General features: G+C 46.6%; 1 protein-coding gene across 3 annotated transcripts; it reads left to right on the top strand.

Moving 5' to 3' along the window:
* Nucleotides 1-509: 509 nt before the first annotated feature.
* TSPAN2 (tetraspanin 2) lies at nt 510-21,783 on the top strand. 3 transcript variants are annotated; one of them, XM_084220538.1, is made up of 8 exons: nt 510-650; nt 3,109-3,211; nt 15,328-15,425; nt 15,849-15,923; nt 16,444-16,536; nt 17,737-17,811; nt 18,533-18,616; nt 20,146-21,783. In XM_084220538.1, exons 1-8 carry the CDS (start codon nt 582-584, stop codon nt 20,209-20,211), a joined length of 663 nt encoding a protein of 220 aa, XP_084076664.1. In that variant the 5' UTR covers nt 510-581; the 3' UTR covers nt 20,212-21,783. The 3 variants fall into 3 exon arrangements, with proteins under 3 accessions (XP_084076664.1, XP_084076663.1, XP_084076665.1); XM_084220537.1 differs by having other exon boundaries at nt 16,435-16,536; XM_084220539.1 differs by lacking the exon at nt 20,146-21,783 and adding an exon at nt 18,735-18,794 and having other exon boundaries at nt 16,435-16,536.
* Nucleotides 21,784-22,189: the final 406 nt, after the last annotated feature.

Raw genomic sequence — 22,189 nt, 5'->3', positions numbered from 1 at the left:
GTTTAATGTAGAAACTCCTTTTCCAGAGACACAACCTTACCTCGTGCTCCCCTGTCTCAAAGACCCACAGGCAACTTTGGACTCAGAGTTCCTGGAGACCTCGAAGGAGCAGCTGAAAAAAATCGTAAGATGAGAAAGGTTTAAGATTTTGACAGCAGAGTCAGCATTTTGTGTCAAATTAGTGAACAAATAAATGATTGGAAAATGAACTTGAGGGGCTCTTAGCTATGGCTATGAACCAAAAGGGGTTTAACGACATCACATTCTTGATCCTGCCTATAATTTTGCGCGCAGCATCCGCAAGATCTGAGCGTCTTTCGGAGTCACACGGGACGCCCCGAGGGATTTCACCGAGCGCACGGGGCCAGGGGGTGCCCGGCCCAGCCTGCGCCCCGCCCGGGCAGCTGCGGCCGCGGGAACCCCCGGGCACGGCGCCGGGCACAAAGTCCGCCCCGGGGCGGGCCCAGGTCGGCGGATCCGCCCGGGCAGCGCCAGCCCCGCCCGGCCCCGCACCTGCCCCCGGGGCCGCCCCGCCGGAGTCGGGCCGAGCCGCCGCGGGAGCTGCTGCCGGAGCGCCCGCCATGGGCGTGGGCTATGGGGGGATGCGCTGCGTCAAGATCCTGCTCTTCATCTTCAACCTGACCTTCTGGGTGAGCGCCGCGCCGGGCGGAGCGGGGCCGGGCGGGGCCGGGCACCTGCCGCGGGTGCCGGGGGTGCCGGGAGGGCGGCACGGGCGCGGCTCCCTCCGGGCAGCCCGGCGGGATCGGCTGCCCGAGCTGAGGCGGCCGGAGCGCCCGGGCAGCGTTCCCGGCTTCTGCTCGCTCCTAGGGAGATGCAGCTCTGCCTGGGAAAGCACCGGCTCGGTGTAAGATGGCATTGCTGTGCAGACACAGCATCTGTCGAAACTGGTCATTTAAAGTAGCGATCATTTCCCCGGCAACCACGCGGCTGCAGGAGGAGGCTGGGAGAGGTTCCCCCAGTACAGTGCAGTGAGCAGAACATTTCGCAGCATCACGGTGCTTTTTACTAATGTCATTTCAAATAGGAAGAAAACAGCTGCTACAAGATCATCCTAAGACAAAGTCCTCGCATCACCCCAAGAGATTTAGGGAATGCTGTGTCCATTCTCCCCTCATTGCACCTTTTCAATAGTCTCACAGTTCCACGCAGCTGAATTCACGCTTTCTCTCCTCTCTCTTTCCCTCATGCACTGTTGTCCTTTCAGTTTTCCAGAAAACAATCAGCAATGTTATCTTCTTAAATGTCTTTTTCTTTCCTTCTGATTCACTGGGGTCTTTTTAAAAGAAGCCACAAAGTCATCCTGTTCAGCCTCTCTGGACCAAGCAGTTTTGGGCTTTTGTCTCCTTTATGCTTGAAGCACAGTTGAACCAAAGGCTGTTCCCTCGTGGTGACAGCACTGCATGCTCCGGGGACACAGTGCTGCTGTGCTCGAGCTGGAGGGGCACTGTGATGCTGCCCAGCTGCAGCTGCAAGGCAGCAGAAGGACAAAGCTTTGTGTTATTCGTTTCTCAAAAGTGACAAGTACTGTGTTTTGTTATCTGCCTTTTCGCTGAGGAAGGAACCATCTCCTCAGCTGGCTGGGACATTCATCCCGAACTGCCAGGGGCACTCCACAGCCTGGTGGCTGCCAGCAGGGAGGTCCCCATGCTGTGACAGGGTGGCAGGGGACCCTCACTCTCTGCTAGGACACATCTGTGAGGAAAGCTGTGATCCTGAGCTCTCCAGCTGTACAACTGCCTGCCCTCTTGGCTTGTGGAGCTGTGCCAATGGATCAAGTGCCAGGGAATGCAGGACAGGTTAGGGGAGCACTGTGCCAGGCTGGCACCCACTTGGGAAGCAGCAGGTGTTTGTGAGCCTGTCCAGGTTGTGCAGGTGCCACAGGCTGAGGCTCTGGGCCTGGACAGCAGCAGGACACTGTGCCTGCTCCTGAGGGTGTGCTGGAGCTGCCTGCAGGACACTGTGCCTGCTCCTGAGGGTGTGCTGGAGCTGCCTGCAGGACACTGTGCCTGCTCCTGAGGGTGCCTGAGCTGCCTGCAGGACACTGTGCCTGCTCCTGAGGGTGTGCTGGAGCTGCCTGCAGGACACACAGCTCTGCTCCTAAGAGTGTCTGAGCTGCCTGCAGGACACTGTGCCTGCTCCTGAGGGATGCCTGAGCTGCCTGCAGGACACTGTGCCTGCTCCTGAGGGGTGCCTGAGCTGCCTGCAGGACACTGTGCCTGCTCCTGAGGGTGTGCTGGAGCTGCCTGCAGGACACACAGCTCTGCTCCTAAGAGTGTCTGAGCTGCCTGCAGGACACTGTGCCTGCTCCTGAGGGATGCCTGAGCTGCCTGCAGGACACTGTGCCTGCTCCTGAGGGGTGCCTGAGCTGCCTGCAGGACACTGTGCCTGCTCCTGAGGGTGTGCTGGAGCTGCCTGCAGGACACACAGCTCTGCTCCTAAGAGTGTCTGAGCTGCCTGCAGGACACTGTGCCTGCTCCTGAGGGGTGCCTGAGCTGCCTGCAGGACACACAGCTCTGCTCCTGAGGGGTGTTGCAGTTCTCTGCCAGGTCACACAGCACTTCCTGGTAGGCTGATGATCTGTCTGGCATGTGGTCAGGCTGAAACCTCTGACTGTAGATCTTTCCCCTCAAACAACGTGCTGTGACACTCCTTTGTGACCTGGTCTTGTTCACATTAAAGGGAATTTCTCCTTGCACTTGACAGCATCTATCACTGGTTTGTAATTTCTGTGATCTAAGATATCTACCCAGTAACAATCCTTGTACCTCCTAGTTTTGGTGGGGGTCCCCTGCCCCACTCCATTTCTCATGACAATTCAGGCCCAGTTTTGATAATTAAATAACTGACAAGGTTTAAGAGTCTCTAGTAAGTTCAGAAGCACCACTACACTGAGGAGCTGAAAGAAAGAACTACACTGCACTGCAATAGGAATTTGTTGTTATCAAACCCTGGCAAGTGTTGCATGAATTTTCTGACAGTGCAATTCTGAGCTGTGGCATTTCAAGAAAGCACAAGGTGCCAAGACACTGCTGTGATGCTCTGCAGCCGTTTGTCACTGCAGCCCTGACTGCTCTGTTTGTGTTGCAGCTGGCAGGACTGGCTGTCATTGCCTTCGGGCTCTGGCTGCGGTTTGGTGGGCCCATGGCAGAGTTCGCTACAGACAAAAAGTCCCCGGAACTTTTCTTCATGGGTAAGTGACTTTTCTTCATGGGTAAGTGCTGGGAGGGCAGCAGCCTCCAGGCTTGGTTGCATCCTGGGGCAGGTGACACACCTTGGTCAACAATTTCTGGGCTGACCTGCACAAAACTGGACATTCTGGTGCTGTGTGCCATGTGTGTGATGGCTTTTGACCTTTCTCTGCTTGACAGCCACTTCCTTAGACCTAACTAATCTCTTCTCCTGGATTTGATCCAGTCCCCTCATATCCTAAGTGAATTGTGCTAATACTCTCAGAATAGAAGGTGAGACAGGTCAGAGACTTGTGGGGCTCACCAGTATATCCCTCCAGAGTTTTCTGTGCAGCTGCCAGCCAACAAAACAAGTGTCCTTTCAGAAAGTTCCCAGAACCAGGACAGCAGCAAAATTCTGCTCAGCAGTTCTCCCTGTGGAGTGGGACCAAAGTGCCAAAGCAAATCCTTCTACAGCTGAAAAGTGATACTACCTGATGTTCAGTCATCTCAGGAGCTGTTTGTCCAACCTGGGCAGGAATCAGCTAGCTCCTGTGCCCACAGAACTGGGATTAGTCACATCTAATTTTAGCATTTAAGATAACTTTTTTCTCCCTGGGATTTCCAGGTGGGTTTTTGGGAGCTGTGCTTCATATTTATAGATACCCTTAAATAGCAGCTGTCTGGGACAGCCAGCAACTGCAGCTCTCTGTCCCTGGCAACTGTAACATACCTTTACACCAGAAAAATTGGGGGTTTTTTTCTGTTTAATACATCACCCCTAGAGATGGACCCAATAAAATCCCATTGGTGCAAACATTTTGGTGCAAATGCCAAGTGTGACTGAATACCCAGTCCTGCCCTGGCCATCAAGCCACTCTGACAGTGTGGAAGGACTGGGAGGTGACCAGAGGTGTCCTCCAGCAGTCACCTGTCACTCCAGGATTGTGCAGTTACCTTAAATACCCCAGTGCTCTCAGTGGAGCCTTTGACTCAGATCCACCACAGCCCCAGGCCCAGGTTTCTTTAACATCTGCAGCCAGGCTAGAGGCACAGAACTGCAGCCATGGGAATAGTTGGGGAGGATGTTATGTCCAGCAATGTATCCCTGGGATTTTGTGAAGCTGAATGAAACCATTCAGATGAAAACATTGTTTGGGACCTGAGGGTTGCTGTAAAACACGCTGCAGCACCTCCATTGACACAGAGAGCCAGGAAATATGATTTACTTTTTCTCTTACATCTGAGCTGCTATGACAGCAGCATATTAGATCACCAACTTCATTTCCAGCTCCAGTTTATACCTGCTGAATTCCCTGTGCTGTAGATCGGAATGCTTCCCTCCCTGATCCACTTATGTTTGTCCCAGGAGAGCAAACAAGACAAAAGGATGTTCTGGCCTTCAAAATCAAGTGCTGCTGGTTTGTTGGGAGACAGAAAGTGCTACATCCTGTGCTGTGAATAAGCACCACAATGCCAGTACAGCCTGGAACACACGGTGTAAACAAGATATTATTTGGTGCATGTGTATTTAAATCTCCAAAAGATGTAGTCTGCTTCTGCCCTGAATAGAAATTACAAAAGTTGTTCAAAGTTGTTAATTTTGGGAAGTCCTGAGGAATGTTCTTGTAAAGGTTTCATCAGACACCGTGACATTCAGCTTTTGGGCTGCCACACGTATTTATAGACCTGCCTGTTGAAATATGTAACTGTGAGAGGAAGTGCTGAGGAACAGGGCACAGATATTTCAGAATTCTTTTAAACTTGCACTTTGGACTGAATTCTAAAGCAAAGTTTTGCCCTTTTTTGTAATAGGCACTGAACAGAGCATTCCTGTGAAAGAAAACCAAAGAGTTTTCTGCTGCCCTCCTTCCCTCATTACAAACCCTGCTAAATGCTGTGACTCCTGAGCATCTGATGGCACAGCTCAGGCTGTGCTGAGGCTGTCAACAGTCTGGGGCCAAGGCTGTGATAAAAGGACAGGGAGAAGTTCAGTTACAGTGGGTTTGAAGCAGACAAAGCTGCATTTGAAGGTCATGCTGAAGAGCTTTCCCTCTCGAGGAGATTTCAGCTTGGAGTCCCCCTTGGCAGTTGTGCATTGGGCCTTTCTCAGAGTCTCTGGGACTGTTGTTTATTTGGCTCTGTGTGTTTGCTCTCTAACATGCTTTCTGGGTGGCAGCCAGGGTTTTGCATAGGAATTCTTAATATGGAACACTGTGCAGCACATCAGGAGCAGCTGCCCTGAGGGCTGAAAGAGAAAGCAGATCAGCAGTATGACTTAAAATACCAGCATATAGCCATACATCCAAAAATAATTTCTTTATCTCGGTTCCACTGATTGCTTTTGTGGCTCCCAAGGCCCTGGGATCACATCAACTTTGTGTCAGTGCTTGGAACAACAGTGCAGGTGCATTTGGAGTTTGCTTTGTAGGCTGAAACACTCCAGAATCACCATCTTCTGAAAAACAGTTAATTTTCTTTCTTCTAAAGGGTAGCACATTCTGCTCTTTCTGTACCTGGATTGAGCTGCCAGCCGAATCCAACCAGCTTCTCTCTTCTGCTTCCTTGTGATTGTTTTTTCCTGGATCTGAAATGCTGGGTTAGTGTAAAATAATTGATAATTCTATCCTTGCATTTTCCATTAGGCCAGAGTGAGTCTCCTTAAATAGCCCTGTTCTTTACCAGCAGCCCAGCTGTCTTTTCTGCCCCTGGAATAGTTCAGGCCATGACTTGGCAACCAGGCCTGTTCATCTTTTCCAGCCACTGAGATGTTTTTGTTGGTTGGAGAACAGCTTAGAGGCAGCAGTGCTGTGGGCAAGCACATATGTGTTCCTAGCTTTCTGTTGCTTGTGGTTTTGTGTTTGGTGATCCATATTCCCCACTGCGGTTAGCAGTGAAAAACCTACAACAGGAAAAGTTGGGATTGGAACACTTTGACCCACGCAGCCTCCAACCATTTTACAGACACATCTTACACTGGAGCAGGCTCCTAAAATTGGACATCCTCTCCCTGCAGCTCCCCAGCTTCTGGAGTTCCCTCTACAATGGGATAGATTTTTATGTTACTCCATCTCACAGTACAGTTTTTGTGCCTGTGCTTCAAGTGATGAAGCAAAACTGTGGCTTCCCTGTTCAGCTGCAGTTCAGCTCTGGTAGAGTTCATTGATCCCTCTCTTAGCTGCACTTGAGAGAGAAAAAATGAAAGAAAAAAGGATAATTTCATCAAAGGACAATAGCTGGCAGATACCTTTTTATCTTTTTGTCTGTGACACTGCACAGATCAAATGGAGAAAAGATCTGTGGAATTAAGGGAATTCCCTTGGATTGCTCATCCTTATGGAGACTCCTGTACCAAGACTGGGAAAGTTTTTACTGGGCAGGAAGGTCTGCAAGAGTCAGAAGGAAATAAGATGCTTGTGGGAACCCAGGGTGTCAGCACTGCTGTCTCACAATTAATTGGTCCTTTCTAATTCCTTGTAGTACTGCTGGTCTTAATTTTAAGAATAACTGAAGCACAGAAGTACAGACCAAGTGCTGCTGAGTGCAAGGAGAGCACTTGTGAAGCAAAAACTGATGTGGGGACTTTTTAAGGATCAGTTCCAGATCTCCATTCTTCAATCTCTGCTTTTGGTGGACAAAGGGCAACAAACAGGACAAACTCTGTATTCCTCATAAATTAAGTGCAGAGGGTCTCATCCCTTCCAGCACCAATAAAAGTCGAGTGTGTGTACTCAACAAACCCCCTCAGGAATGGTAACAAAACCTGATGAATGCAAACAAATCAGTCTGGGTGGCCCTTTCTCAGCCCTGAAATATTGCTTCTCCTGCACAGCCAGAGCTCACAACCCTCCTATGCTCTGATCTGTTCTCTTTGTTTCAGTCCCATGATCCAGTCTGTGGTCCAGGCATCCATCAGGGCCAAAACAGCTGTGGACAAAAGTTTTAGGGTGATAGTGGCTTTTTCTTGAGGTCAGTGAGAGCAGGAGTGATGCTGCTGGCTTTGAAAGGTACGTGGATGGAGCGTGCCTTAGGATATGAAGTCATGTCTGGAGCTGAAGGATATTAGTAGCTTTTCTCCATAGCAGTGGATGCCCATACAAACAGGACTTGGCTGGAGTTCCATCCATGTGAACTGCAATTCTCTGCTCCTGTGCCTCACTTTGTTCAAGTTCTATTCATGTATTTTGGAGTCAAGCACTATACCCTTAGTCAACAGGGTTTTCTCTCCTAAATCCACCACCTCTCAAACTCTACCAGCCTTTGAAATGAGAGCTGTTGGCAAAGCAGCCCTGTAGAGCAACCACACCACAATGATCCTGCCATCATGGATTGGAGAGGCTTTTAGTCTGTACTTAAGACTTTAGCCATGAAATTGTCTTTCTTCCTATTATTTGCATGCAGCTCTCTTTTTCTGTTGCTCAGGAAGAGTGGTTTAGAAAAGGCTGATAGTGGCCCTGAGTGGAAAACGGAAGCTGCTCACTGGAAATTCACTTTAAAAATATGACACCACCACTACCACCCCCTGAGAAAACCTTACTAAAAATGAAATTTGTTCCAAAGTCTTTGGTCTCTGTTGTGGATCACAAAACCTTGCAGGAGTTCCTAAGAGTTAGTATTCCCCTTGACAGAATAAAGGCAAGAATAAAGGCAATTGTGACCAAACAAGCTAATTTAGCCTAATGTGACAATCTGTCCATCTGCCTCAGAGTGATTGCTGTATATTTGCAAGATGCTGAGGTTCAGGAAGCTTTTTTTTTTTAATCACTTAAGCATGATAATGCCTTTTATGCTTTTTGCTTGCCCATTAAATTGCCCTCCTGGGTGGCTTCTCCCAGCCAGTCCCACCCCACAGCAGCAGCCAAGCCCACAGTTACTCCATTTCCTTCTCCTCCCTCGAGGCAGCTGGAAGCCACCCTGGTTCCTGCTCACTGGTGGCACTGCTGTGACTGCTGAGCCCTGCCAGCACCAAGTGCCCGGGGTGCCCTGAGCCCCCTCAGGGAGCAGCCAGGCTCCAGGAGTCCCTGTTCTGGTCAGGCTGCCCAGGCCCAGCCCAGAGTTCACACAGCAACACTGGGAGCTCTCTGGGAAAAGCCACCTGCAGGAGGTGACTGGGGATAGACCTGCCACTGGTCCTGTGGGAAGGAAAAGGGCATCAAGGTGCTTCCCATCCCTGGATGCCCCCAGCACGTGGCTGATTACATTAATGTATAACCCCAGAGGGAGGGCAGGCCCTGGCACAGGGTGCCCAGAGCAGCTGGGGCTGCCCCTGCATCCCTGGAAGTGTCCAAGGCCAGGCTGGACAGGGCTGGGACCAACCTGGGATAGTGAAAGGTGTCCCATGGCAAGTGCTGGAACTCCATCATCTTTAGGGACCCTTCCAACCCAAACCAGTCCATGATTCCTCTCATTGGAGCAGCATCCCACACTCCAGAGTTGCTCAGGCTCCTTTTTCACACAGAGTCTCTTTAAGAGAGGTCTGCATGCTCTGAAGCAGTTCCTACATAACAAGCAAAGCAGTACAACCCATTACAGCTCCTGTAAGGGAAATGGCCTGTGCTGTGTTTCACTCTGACAGAGCTGTAAATACATTTGGACTATCTACTTTGAAGCCATTAAGAGGAAAGTGTTTTATCTGCTGGGGAAAAAAAAAAAACAAACCAGCAACCAAAAAGCCCTCAGGCTCCCTTTTGGGGCTTCTCTGTTCAAAAACATCTCCAGGAGGGTTTGGATTGATCTGGCTCATGCACACACAGGATTATCCAGAGTGTCCTAATCTAGAGAGGATTGCAGAGAATCACGAGAGGATTTCAGAATACCAAATGACTGAGTATTACAAAGGCAGAAGAAATACAGTATCAACAAAGTGATGCAAGTAGTAACAGATAATGTAAGCAGTACAAACACTGACAGACTAAATTAGCTGCAACCACTCATGAACATGATCTTAGACTCACTATCAGTTGCTCTTGACAACAAAGTGCTTCGCTTACTGCAGCCAAACAGGCATATAAATGTCAGGAAATATGAAGAAAGGAAATGGGGATCCAGTTGAAAAGTCTTAATGTCATTGTGTACATTTGCAGTGCACTCCTGAACACTCTGTGGTTCTAATCAAAAAGGATGCAGTGAAAGTAGAAAAAGTGCCAAGACGTTTGACCATGTGCTTCTGACCTCAGTGTGCACTCTGACAGCTCCATGTGAGGAAGTTTTCCCCCACTATTCACATCATTAAATGGTAGAATTGCCACGGGGGTCTGTGAAGTTCAGCCAGGTCAGGAGAGCTCCAGCTGGCACAGGTGTGCTGGTGACACCTGAGTTCAGAGCAGTCTGTGGGGGTGGCAGACCCTGACAGAGCCTTTGGGAACACACTGCCTCCAGTGAATCTGGGCCATAATTATTTAGGGTTCTGGGATGCATGTGAGCAAGAAATGTAGCAAGGGCTGGTGTTCTGTGGGAAAGGGAGGAACTGGACTGGGATGTTACATTACAGTGAGGCTGATTTTAAATTGAAATTCAGGATTTGTGCATTAGCAGTAGCCTCCAAACTGGCTGGTGCCTCTAATGGTTCCAGGCAGATTAACCACAAAATCTCTGCTGAATTCACACCAGACACTTAATCAGATAAATCCATTATGCTTAAATTAAGGGTATGTTCCACTTCTCCAGAAATTCATGTCACTTTAGAGGCCTCTGCAGCTTTTCTCCTGTTCTGTAAATGTATTTTATAAATAAATATACAATGGAAATTTCTAGTAACAAGGCTGTTTCAGGAGCTGAGTTTGGTGCCACACACACAACTGTCCCTGTCTGGACTTTTTTTTTCCCAACTCCTACGTGTGTTTCTCATATTTTCCAGAAGTGTGTCTGTGCTAGAAGTTCCTTGGTGCTCTCCTAAGGGCTGGAGAGCCTCAGTCCTTCCATGGAGGAGCACATCTGCCTCTGGGGCTGCAAGGAACTCACAACCCCAGGAAAATCCCTTCAAGCCCTGTCTGAGTCCCGGGCTCTGCTGTTGCTGCTGCTGGGTCCCTCATCCCCAGAACAGAGCTGCTTGTTCTCTCTGTGGAGTAGGAACAGTTGGGGGTTTGTTCAGTGTTATTTACTCAGCCCAAAAGAGAGGAAAAAAAAAAAGGAGAATTATTTCAAATGGAAAGTGCCCATGGCAGCCAGGTAAACAAGAAACCCATGTGAAAGAAAGCCAGACAGAGACAGGGTGTGTTTGTCTGCTCCTGCTCTTTGGCAGGGATTTGTGCCTCAAACCTTCAGTAAGACTTGGGGAAAAACAAACAAACAAACACACAAACAAAAGTAGCTGTGGGAGTGGGTTCTCTTCCAGAGTCTGAAATTACATCTCTTCCAGCCCAGGCTGATCCTTCCCTCACTCTTGATATGCATAAAAATATATTGCAGCCAGTAGCTATAAAATTCCATCCTTCTCTTCTATCTGGTCTAAAGAGATGGAATTCTGTATCATTGCTAATCACAGAGGGTTTGTACACTCAGAAAGAAAACACAGAATCCCTTGGTCCTTTTGAAGGTGCTTTTTCAGACTGGCAGATCTCCTGTCTCCAAGTGCAGCCCAGGAAGGGATGTGTCCTTATCTCCAGAGGGGACAGTGTCCTAGGGAAGAGCTGTGTGCCACGAGCACTGAGGCTGATCCAGAGATCTCTGAGTTGTGGATTTGCCATTCTTCACTACTGGGAGCCACAGGATTCTTTGAGACTGCCAGATAACATTTTAATTCTCCTTGTAATTGCAAAGCAGAGTCTGCTAGAAAATGGGAATCCCTCCTGTTGGAATTTTCACAGGGAATACCCCCATTTGACAATTTCCTTTCAGGAAAGAATGATTTTCCCCATGGGATGAATCAAAAAAATCAAATATACAGAAATGCTGCTGCTTTATGGCTTTCCAAATTTGTCTTTGCAAAATAAAACAATGGCAGAAGAAGGGGGTTCCCCTCTTACACTCACTACATTATAGCCAGAAGGGAAATCAATTTGTTATCAGGTGTTCTCTCACTTGACTCACTGCTAAAAGAAGAAGTCTTCATGTCTCTCCACATCTATAAAAAAACTGGGGGGAGGGAGGGTCAGTACAGCAAAACAAACCACACCTCAAAACCTCAATATTTCCTAACCCAAAAAAAAAAAAAAAAAAAAAAAAAGAGAATAGGCTCTGTTCAAAAATCCCCAGTCCTGTGACACATTGTTTTTCATCCTCTTGTGGTTATAAAGAAGCCCCTATATCCTCTAGAACCCCCTCAGTAATCAGTGCACTGCCTGTGTCTGCCTAAATCAACCAATTTTCTGTCAGATTTGCACATGGATTTTTAATCTTCAGAATGTGCCTCTTCATCCCTTTGCATTCAGGGGCTGAGTGACCTGCTTGTGGGTCCTAAATGCAGGTGGAATAAATATTCCAAGTGTGGGCAATCACAGATGGCAGAGCTCTGTCTCTGGGGCCAGCTTGGCTCTTCCTCAATGCCCCAGCAGCATTCTTGCTCTCTGCATTCCTGCTCTCAGTTTAGGTATCAACCCTCTCTCCTCTCCATGAGCACACACAGACCAAAGAACAAAATTGCAGGAAATGAACAGAGGCAACAAGAGGTGAGAGGAAAGAATTCACAAAGGCCACAAACCTTTGCTTCCTTTCCACCTTGTACATTTTTCCTTCTGCTGCACAAAGAGCTGCAGCTGGACAGTCTTATCATTTTCCACTCACCTAAACAAGCTCTCTACCCTGACCTGATTCACACACTTCTTTTCGCCATGTTGAGCTTCTTGGTGAATTTTCTGTGTCAGTTTGTAGCTTTCAAACCTGTTCCATTCTGTGGCTATAAACTGACTTTTTTTTGTTTCCCTGCTGTGCTGTAGATGCCAAGTTGAAGGCCGTGCCAAGGCTTTGTACTTTACAATGGAAGTGCTGATGAATAGAAGCTGATTAAGGCTTTCCATCCTGCTTTTTAGGAAGGAATGGGTTTTAGTGGAGCTGAGGCACTCCTGACACTGGATACCATTGCAAAGAAAGGTGTGATATTAACCACCAAAAGTCTGGATTTGCATTGCTGGCCCTGACAGCTCTCAGTGCTTGATGGCTTTAGCTAAGGCTGGGATTCCAAGGGCTGTGTGCCAGACATTGCCACCCTTTGCTTTTTTTTCTCTCTGGAGAGTCTCACTTTAAATTTAGGTCTGTTCTTATCAAGAATTTGAGGTGAACATGCCTCCATTTCTGTGTACAGCCCTCTAGGAAAAGAAATACCAGATCCTTCTTACATAATTACACCATCCAGGATATTTCTGCATCTACAGCTTTGATATTGTTACAAACCAGTTGAAACACAGAAGAGCAAAGAAAATTAATAAAACTGATCAAACCAAGAAATGTTCAAAGTCTACTCAAAAATATTATTAAAACTAAATGAGGTTAGATGTTGGTGCCAAAAAATTGATATATTTTATTTAATAGTAAAAGAAGCAAAGAGAAAGAAAGAGAAAAGAAAGAAATAGAAAAAGGAAAAGGGGCGGGTGGCACGGACAGGGAGAGAGTGACAGATCAGGTGGGGCCTCAGTCAGGATGTGGTGGTCTTCTCTGCAGCTTTTGTAATACAGTTTTGCTACAAGAGGCAAAAGTCCTTCCTGAAGATGTTTAAGCCATAAATTATAACATTTCAGTCTGTGGCAGACATCCTTCCTGGAATTCATCTTCCACTGAGCATCCCTGGATGTGGGTGCTGGGAAACCTCTCAGTGCAAGCTGAGAAGTAAGTTGGCCCCTTTAACTTTTTTCAAGCTACTCTTCATGTGTCTCATGGAATATTCAGAATTGGAAGGGATCCACAAGGATCAACCAAGGCCAAGTCCTGGCCTCAGGACAACCCCAAAATCACAAGTTTCATTCCTGTGTGAAAGATTACATGTGTGTATATATAGTAGAAAAGTAAAAATATCATTATTTCTGTGGAAATTTTAAGTGTCAACATTATTTTCCATCTAGAAATAGCTGGGTATCACCAAGTGGCAGTCCCAGGCTGAGAAAGGACAAAGTGGGATGAACTCTTCTGAGCAGAAGATGGAAGAAGGTGGATTTTAACTCCTGGCTGGCTCAGCTTGGGGCTCAGCTTTGTTTAGTGAGTGCTGTGAGTTCTTCCTGTAACACGCCTTAAAAGGGAAGTTCTCACTGAGGTAGTGGTTTAGCTCTGAGTCATTCGAGTGAAATGCTCAGGCTGTTTCTCTGACAAATGCAAATCCAAATTCCTGAAAGTGGTCTCACCCCTAGACTCACTGAGCTTTGTCTTTCCTAGCTGCAAATAAGAAAAAGAAATGGGAAGACTCCTTTCCTGTGTCCTTACTCAAATTTATCTTTGCTATGTGGCCTGATAAGTACAGGGAGGGAGTAGGGAGTGACACACTGAATACGGCCAGGAAACATCTTTGTAATTACACTGTTTGTTACCATGGAGATCCCAGGAAATGGCAGTGTTGGTGTTTGGCTGGTGAGCACCAGGTTCTGCACCTGAGCGAGGGTTTTTTGTCTTTTCCAATTCATCTTCCACCAGGGCTGGCTGACCTTTCTCCCCTGAGCCATAAATATCTTTGTACAGCAGTAAAAACCAGTGCTGTGCATCTGTGTACAAGTACCAGCCTGAAAAGTGCTCAGTCCCAGGAAGTCACAGGTGGCTGAGTATTAAAAATCCAGAAAACATGGAATAAGAACTGCCAACACAGGCAGCAAGCAGCATCCCCCCAGCACCGTGTATATTACAATTAGTAGGGCAAAGCCAAATTACTTGTTTTATTGCTATTTATCAGAATGTATCTCTCAGCAGGAACTGGGGCAGAAGGAGGGAGGGGAGGACAAGGATCACAATAACTGGGATAGACACAGAGACTGAAGGCTGATGTGGCAGTGAATGGGCAGCAGGCAGGGGTTGACCTTCCCCAGGCAGGCTGCACCAGTGAGGCAGAGCAGCTGGATGGAAGCTCTGCACTCAAACATGAACTGGTTTTAGATTTTCCTAGCGATTGCAAACTGTCATCTGTAGGATTTTCTAGTCCAGGTTACACAAGGCCTGCTAACAGCATACGCCAGCAGCTGTGCTAACCCTGGGTCGGATTTTATAATAGTGTTTACACTGGTAACTGAGCACACTAAACGCTCTCAGTGGAAGCTCGGGTAGTCCCGGCTGGGAGCAAGGCTCACTGTGCCCTCTAGTGCACTCTGCCTGCAGCTCCACTGTCCCTCACCAGGACACGAGGAGAAGGGAGATGAAGCTCTTTTCCCCAGCAGTGGCTCAGCACGGCAGATTTCTGTACATCCTGCACAGGACAAGGACTAGAATTACACCAATGGTACCAGAACCAAGGCACAGCCCCGTGGTTGTGGTCTGGTGGGAGCTGACCCCCACAGGAACCCAAGTGTTGCCTAAGCACAGATCAAAAAATGTACATTCACAAGTGAGGAAAGAAAAACTCTGTACTCTGTATTTCCTTTCATCCTACATAAAGCCCATACAAAAAACTAAAACCAAAACCCCCGTTGAATAAGAGTATTTCTAGGTGTCAGCTCACAGCTGGGGTCTGTATGGGGCTATGCTGCCATCTCCCATGTTCCTTTCAGTTCCCCCGCTGAAGAGCATACAGCACATTTCCAGCTCCAGCTTTCCCAGGAATAAGCTCTCTAGCAAAGCTGGGCTTTCTTTGCCTTACATTGCTTATTGCAGAGGTGTAAGGGGGTTCTGGATGGTCTAGGGTTTGCTCTTTCTGCACTAAACTGTCCCTGGGACAGCAAACTAGGAAGGTGAAAGTCACAGATTCTTATCACAGAAAATTCTCAGTTGCAAGGGATGGACCAACAAGGATCATCAGGTCCAACTCCTAAGTGAATGACCCATCTAGGAATCAAACCTGCAAAGTTGGTGGTTTTAGCACCATGCTCTTAACAACTGAGCTAATCTCAAATTGTCTTATTTAATTCTCCAAGAATTCTGAAGAAAGTATTGCTCTCCTCCTGTGGTCAGAGAACCAGTTTTGTGAGAGCCAGAGACCTTGTTATACCTGTAAATGGCTGGGGCTGATGAAATAGGTAGCAGGCTTTGGGGAGAGAAACCCTCTGAAATGGTTGCCTGGCTCTGATTTCCACAGGACTCTATGTACTGGTGGGAGCAGGGGCCATCATGTCAGCAGTTGGATTTTTCGGGTGCTGTGGAGCAGCGCGGGAGTCCCAGTGTTTAATTGGAACAGTGAGTAAAAGCTTTCCAGGGCCTGGGCTCTGCAGGGAAACCATCCAAAGCATTCAGTGCTTGCTGTCATTAATGGAAAGATCTTTACAGTCCAACACCTGAAAGATCTTATGTCCTTTTATTGGCTAATCCAGTTTCTCTGGACTCAGCAGCCACCATGCTATTGCAGAACTGCCCTTGCTTGTCCCTTGTGATGTATTCCCTGGAGATATTCTGATTTTCCTGAAGCTCCCTCTGAGCCACATCTTTGCCATTTCCCCTTGGTCTGAATGTGAAAAGCAATCTGCCTTGGCAGCCCTGTGCAGAGCCTCCTCAGGAGCTTTGGTTCAGGGTGGGCTGTTGAGGCCTGGGCAGGATGAGGGGCTGACTGGCAGCCCCCATGAACAAGCTGCACTCATGTGAGATTCTCTCCTTCCTCTGCAGTTCTTTGCTTGCCTGTTGGTGATATTTGCAGGTGAGGTCACTGCTGGAGTATTTGCCTTCATAGGCAAGAGAGTGGTAAGTAGCAAACAGCCTCTGATGTAATGATGGGGTAGTTATGGATTCCAGTGCCCACTGACCTGGCTCTTCCATAGGAAAACTTTCCAGGAGACTTTTCCCTGCAAGACTCTTGACATTCTTATATCGAGCCAATGACAGCTTGTGTTATCACAAGTTTGGAACAGGATGAAGTTTTTGCCTCCTCTGTTCAAGAAAAGGTGGAGGTGTGGCTCAGCCTTGAAGGAACATCAAGGGGAGCTGTATGAAAAGAGGGGATTGCCTGGGAGAAGGGCAAACAAATTTAGGTACTGAACTTCCCCAACTCAGAGTGTTTAACCAAAGCACAGAACAGAGCCTATGAACACTCTGACCTTCTGAATGCCACCAGGCCACAAACCCTCTTGGCTTTTGAGTCACCATGCCTGTTTTCCAGGCACAACTTTTTGCCCTGGAGGTTGAGGACACAAGATGAAAGTCTTGAATGGGGATAACTGATTTGAAACTCACTTAGAAAGTCTGATTTCTGTAGGCAATACAGGAAGCTCAGAAAATCTACGAAGATGCTTATGAGGACTACATGAAAAATCCAGTGGGGAAGGTCAACAGTACCATCTATCGCTACCACGTGGCTGTGAGTACTCCTCCACCTTAACACCTCCCTCCACTGCTCCACTGTCACACTGCCCATTAGAATCCAGAATTCCTCCCTCTGAGGTATGGCAAAATAGAACTGAATGTACTTCAAATCCAGTCAGGCTCACAACCCTGAGAGTTTCCTGAGGCCTCTGTAAGAATTCTGGTTTTTGGATCTTGACATTTGAAAGTGCAATTAGCCAGGCCTTGAAATTTCTGATGCCTCTGGTCTTTGTGTGGAGAAGAAACTACTGTTATGGCCTTTCTGGATATTGAAATCCACAGATAAGTACTTGCAAATGCAGAGAGAGAGAGAAATGTCTGCATCCCTCTCCATCTGTCAGAGAAAACATGACCTCTGTCCCAGGACCTACAGTGTGGCTGAACCAAGTCAGTGAAAGACCAAAAGCACATGTGTGACACAGTTCAGGCCACCCAAAAAGTGAATGTCTGAATCAGAGTTACAACCTGTGACTTCTTTAATCCTGTTTGTGTCCATCCTGGATCTACACTGCCTCCCACGGAGAGCAAGCCCAAGCTTTGCTGCTCCTTACAGCAATTCCCACGTTCTTTAGAACAAACATTTCACAACCTCAGACCCTTTTGTCCTTCTCCCATAGCTCTTATTTCTGACCCAAAGAGGAATTCCAAGCATTTTGTGGGAGATAGGCAAACAGGAAAAACAAACCCTCTGAAACTCTGATTTATTACTGTCTCCAAACCCAGCACGATGTTGTGTCAAAAATAAAATTCCAGCATTCTCTGCTGTACTTTTTGTGCATTGCCCATAATTCTGTATGTGATATTTGAACTTTCTGCATTCTCCCTTTAACTCCTGTTTTCTTGTAAGCCAGGGATCTGCTTTTCCCAAATCCACTTGTTTGCTTTGTTATGAATACTGTAATAAAAATCCTTTCTGGTCATTGTTAATACAAATGTGGCTGTTTACTGTGGCCTCAGACAATTAAAACTAATTTTTGAGAATTTTGTCCCACGCAGTTGGAACTCTACCAGAAGCAGCAGTTTAAATATAGAGAGTAAGGTTATTATTTCATCTGTACAGATTCTTTTTTTTTAGTTATTGTCTCACTTTCAGTATGAAAGTATGTCCCTAAACCAGGACAAAATAACAACTGATTTTTATTATGGAACAGTCTGTGGTTTCCCCTCTTTGATCCTCCATCTCTCTCTCATTCAGCTCCAGTGCTGTGGTAAAGGTAATGTGGAACAACAAACAGGATTACCCTGTCCAGAGAACATCCAGCTACCAAAGGCAAGTGTCCTCTGTCCTGCTTGTTCTAATCACTTCTTCATGTCAGTTCTTTAGTAAAATTGGAGACATTCTGTAAGTAAAAGAAAGGAAGAAGTTCTTTTACCTTGCAAATTCCAGCATGAAATTCCTTATGGAATGAAGAAAAGTGGAGGCAGAATTAAGCTGGAGGTCATATTGCCCTCAGTCATGACCCCTGTTTGTGGCATCCCATGATAGCTGAGACAATATTGAACCATCTGAAAGGAAAATGGAGGAGGGAACAGAACAGGACCCCAAATTCCCCATGGAGGCTGGATTTTGGCAAGTGCCCACCTTAGTCATGCATGGAGCCTCCTGACTAGAAACTTAATTGGTGTTAATTTCTGTAATTTCTGTCTTTTCTGGAATCTGCTTTTGAGTTCAAGGACAAAAATGAAGCACCAAACCTCCTGATTTAGCATGGCCTGTTATATAAAGGAGTTTAAAATTAGGGAGAAAACTGAGTGTAAGAAAGTTACTTGCGTGTGTCAGCCTCTCCAGGCAAGAGGTACAGATGCCTCACCAGGAAAGGGAAGATGCTGGGAAAATTATCCAGCAAAACCCAAGGTTTAGATGCAGGAATTAGGATGGTGACTGCACCAATATTTTTGTGTTTGTCTGTTGCTCAGTGAGAACAGCAGATAGAATTGATTGAAATATAGATTTCCAGTCATAAAGAAAATTTTCATTTTGTTTTTAACAGAACTGCCTGGCTGAAATTCAGAATGTAATTGATACTCAGCTGCGCTTAGTTGGAATTGTTGGAATTGCAATTGCTAGCATTACAGTGAGTAAATCCATTTCTCCAATCTCTCCTTGAGCCCAGAACCCTGTCCCTTACTCAAAGCTTTGTGGAAGGTGTTTTGAAGCAACTGGTGAGATTCCTCAATTCTTCTTGCTTCCAGTGTGTCTTCTCCCTGGGAATTGCCCCCATCAGTGCAAGCAGAGCTGTGTGACTGTGCCTCTCAAGTTAATTTTGTATCCTTAGACAGGGTCCAAAGTAATGGTAATCTTCTTTTGTTGTAAGAGTAGGAGAGCAGAGTGCACATGAACCAAACTAAAAAGCAAAAGGCTGTAACAGCATTTACTGTATTCCAAAACAACTGCAGTCTGATGCTTTCAATCCTTTAGGATACATTCCTTAGTTTTCATGAGAAACAGAGAATACCCACAGCTGTGACCAATAGATGTCACCCTGTCCCAAGAACACGGCAGGACTGGCAGGCTGGGGCTTACCAGGCTTTAGCACAAAGCTTTTCCAGCACATCTGTGCCATGACTTCCTTCAGACTCAGACACCAGCAGCATGAGGAGCCACAGTATTTGTAAAGAAACACTCCCTTAGCTGCTGGGAAGAGCAGGACATACACAGATTTATGTGGACAGCGAAAAGCAGCTGAAGGGTTTCTGCAGGTAACAGAAACCATGGTGTGCATATTGAACAATCCTGGGGTTTGTATGAAACAGGAAGGGACTCAGAAATACAGTGGAGGTGGGACAGAGATCAATAACATCAAGGACACACCAGAACTGGGATCATCTCCCCTTGGATCCCCACCTCAGACACAGCAAAGATCCTGAAGTGACCACAAGCTCTTCAGCAGCAGAAATGCACCTGCACCTTTCTCTGTGCTTGTTTCTGCCACTTGTTGGGCTGTGAGAGCTGAGCTGTGCCCATCCTTAGGGACATGTGTGGGGAGGGGACATGAACCCAGTGCTTTAACTGCCGATCTCACACCCTTAGCAGTGCAGGCTCAGGAGGCGCAGCTGCTTAGGAGAACTGACCTGCGGCTGAAAGCAGAGCCTCTGGCAACACCCACTGTTCTCTGCTTTCATCATTCCCTCTGCTGACCAAGTTCCCTGACACAAGTGGGGATTTAGATTTAATGCATAGTCTTGCTCTTGAGCACAGGAACTATTCAGAGCTCAGCACCAGCTCCAGGGGCTCTGCAATCACCCTTTGCTCTTACTCTAATGTGTGTCCTATTCCATGTAGAAGCATTCTGAAACTCAGAACACTCCAGTGCAATACCAGGATATCACCAATAGTCAGTTATTATGTGACTTAAATTGATGTTTATAACATTAATATTTGGGGCAGTTGTGCTTGGCTGGACATTTAAAACAAAGAACAGTGAAACCAGTGTGAGCTGATAAAATCAGTGAAACCTCCTCTGTGTTTATTGTCTGATGTTTTGGGGTTTGTAGAGGGAAGCAGTCACTACTCTGCCATAGGGACCTTCAGACTGTCTGATATGCAAATTGTTTTATAACTCTTTTGTAAGTGGATCCCTAAATCACATCCCTTCTCTTCTAGATCTTTGGCATGATATTCAGCATGGTTCTGTGCTGTACGATCCGTAACATGAGAGAAATGATCTAAAACTGTCACTGCACAACTATGCCCCAGGAGTTCCAGACTAAGCTTACAAGAAGTGCTCTTCTACCCAATTTAATAATTGTAATGCATTTTAATCAGTGTTTTAACATACTGAGAGGGAAATATCCCATTAGGTGATCGGGTGAATTGTATTAGTTACAGTAAAACTGAAGTGAACACAAAAAAGGGGTTTAAAATGTCCTTTTTAAAGAAAAAAGAGCAAAGGTGCATCTAAGACTAATTTGATTTTTAATGTTGTATATGTGCAATTAAGAGTTTACACATGTATAGACTTTGTGTAAGCATATGCATATGTCTCCTTACAAACACCTCTGGGTGTGAGCAGGTGCCTGGATGTGCAGCACCTGTCCAGGTAAATATCTGCAGATGGAACACGTTGTGTGTGCACGTCCCCCAGGGACACAGTGCTCAGAGCCCTCTCACACCGAGCCCCTGTTTGCCAAGAATTAGCAGAGGGACAAATGCCATTGTAAAAAGTAAGACCTATAATCCATTTTGTGACTTTATTTTCCAAAGCCCAAACAGAGCAGAACTAATAAAATTGTACTTTATTTAAAAAAAACCAATTAATGCCTAAGGGTCTGCTCCAGCAAACTTGAAGAGTAGACCCACTGACTTCACTGTCATGCAGAGACTGGGTATTTATTTTTTGTAGGACTGGACCCTTCATGCAAATGCAAAAAGCTCTGGGGGAGAAAACACGTCCAAGGAGATCCAGGCTAAAGGAAGAGGGGGAAAGAGGTGGGAAGCTGGCAAGACCAGGCAGTCATTTGGGACCAACTGCAGTGCAAAGTGTGCTTAAGCTTCCCAAGCTAGTTTGAGATACACCAAAAAACCCAAAAAACCCAACTGTGAGTTCAAGGGGCCACTAAAATCCACATTCAGCAGCCTCTTTATCCCAAAAGCCTCATTGTGGCTACAAACTGGTGCAGGAGTGGAGCCTAGGTCCAGAAAAGCAGCCCCTTTGTCAGATCTCTGGAGAATCTAACTGGCCTGTGGAAGCCAAACAAAGAGCGAAAGTGGTCAGAAAAAGACACGCAGCACTTTAATATCCTCAGTTTCTGCTTCTGTGACTATCACAGCTTCCACGGGGCTCTTACCTCAACCTCTCGCCCCTTCCTGGGGGCAGAAGGCAGGAAAGAAAGATGGGACATTTTTACAGAGCCATGAAGTAAGTTTTCTTACTGGCACCTTTAGATTGCTTGTCAGGTATAAAAATTACACTGTGTGCTTGAAATACCTCAGGGCTTGCGTTTACATTGGGTTTTTCTGTATTTTAATTTTTGTGTTTGTCATATTTATTCATAAGAGAATGTTCCTTTTGAAACAGCCTAGAAGGGAGAAAGGTTGTCCCCAGAAAAAGAAGTTACATCAAAGGCTCAGGATCTTTTAATTTTTGGCTTACTCAAGATAATTCACAGTTTCAGAGAACAACTTTTTGCTAACTGTACCCTCATAGCAGCAGATCCGGTGACCACCAGTTCAGATTCCTGATGCACTTGTTCCATACGTGCTGGGGAGAAGTTCAGTTACACACTCCAATAGACCATCGTCTAAGAGGCCTTGGAATTTACAAGTCATGGGCTCCTTGTTCCACTGAAACACAGTGGAACAAAATGGGATTTCAGGAAATATGTGTTGTGTGGGATACACCACCCTTTATTTGTTATTTATTTTTTATCTCTTATTCCCCAAAGAAACTCAAACTCCCATCAGTTTTCTTCAGGACTTGGGGTAGTGCTGCTGCTTCAAGTCTCTGGTTTAGTTGACACATCTTGCTGTCTCTTACATGGATTTCTCTTTTCCAATCATCCAACCACGAGCTGTGGCACTGCACTAAGAGCTGGGCACAGCAGGCACTGCTGACTGAGCCATGTCTAGGCTGAGCTTTAGGCTGGCAGGGACACATGAAATCACACACCAGAAAAGTGTGAGGCTTGTGTCACTCTGTCACAGCTGA

The sequence above is a fragment of the Fringilla coelebs genome, assembly GCF_963513975.1.
Source record: "Fringilla coelebs genome assembly, chromosome: 23".
NCBI lineage: Eukaryota > Metazoa > Chordata > Aves > Passeriformes > Fringillidae > Fringilla > Fringilla coelebs.
The sequence above is the reverse complement of the archived record's forward strand: the minus strand, read 5'-3'. Positions and strand labels throughout refer to the sequence as shown.

Coding starts and splice junctions, on each gene's coding strand:
- TSPAN2 (XM_084220537.1), top strand. CDS start 582: ATGGGCGTGGGCTATGGGGGGATGCGCTGCGTCAAGATCCTGCTCTTC. Junction 17,812..18,532: donor AGAACATCCAGCTACCAAAG/GCAAGTGTCCTC, acceptor TGTTTTTAACAG/AACTGCCTGGCTGAAATTCA. Junction 18,617..20,145: donor TTGCAATTGCTAGCATTACA/GTGAGTAAATCC, acceptor CTTCTCTTCTAG/ATCTTTGGCATGATATTCAG.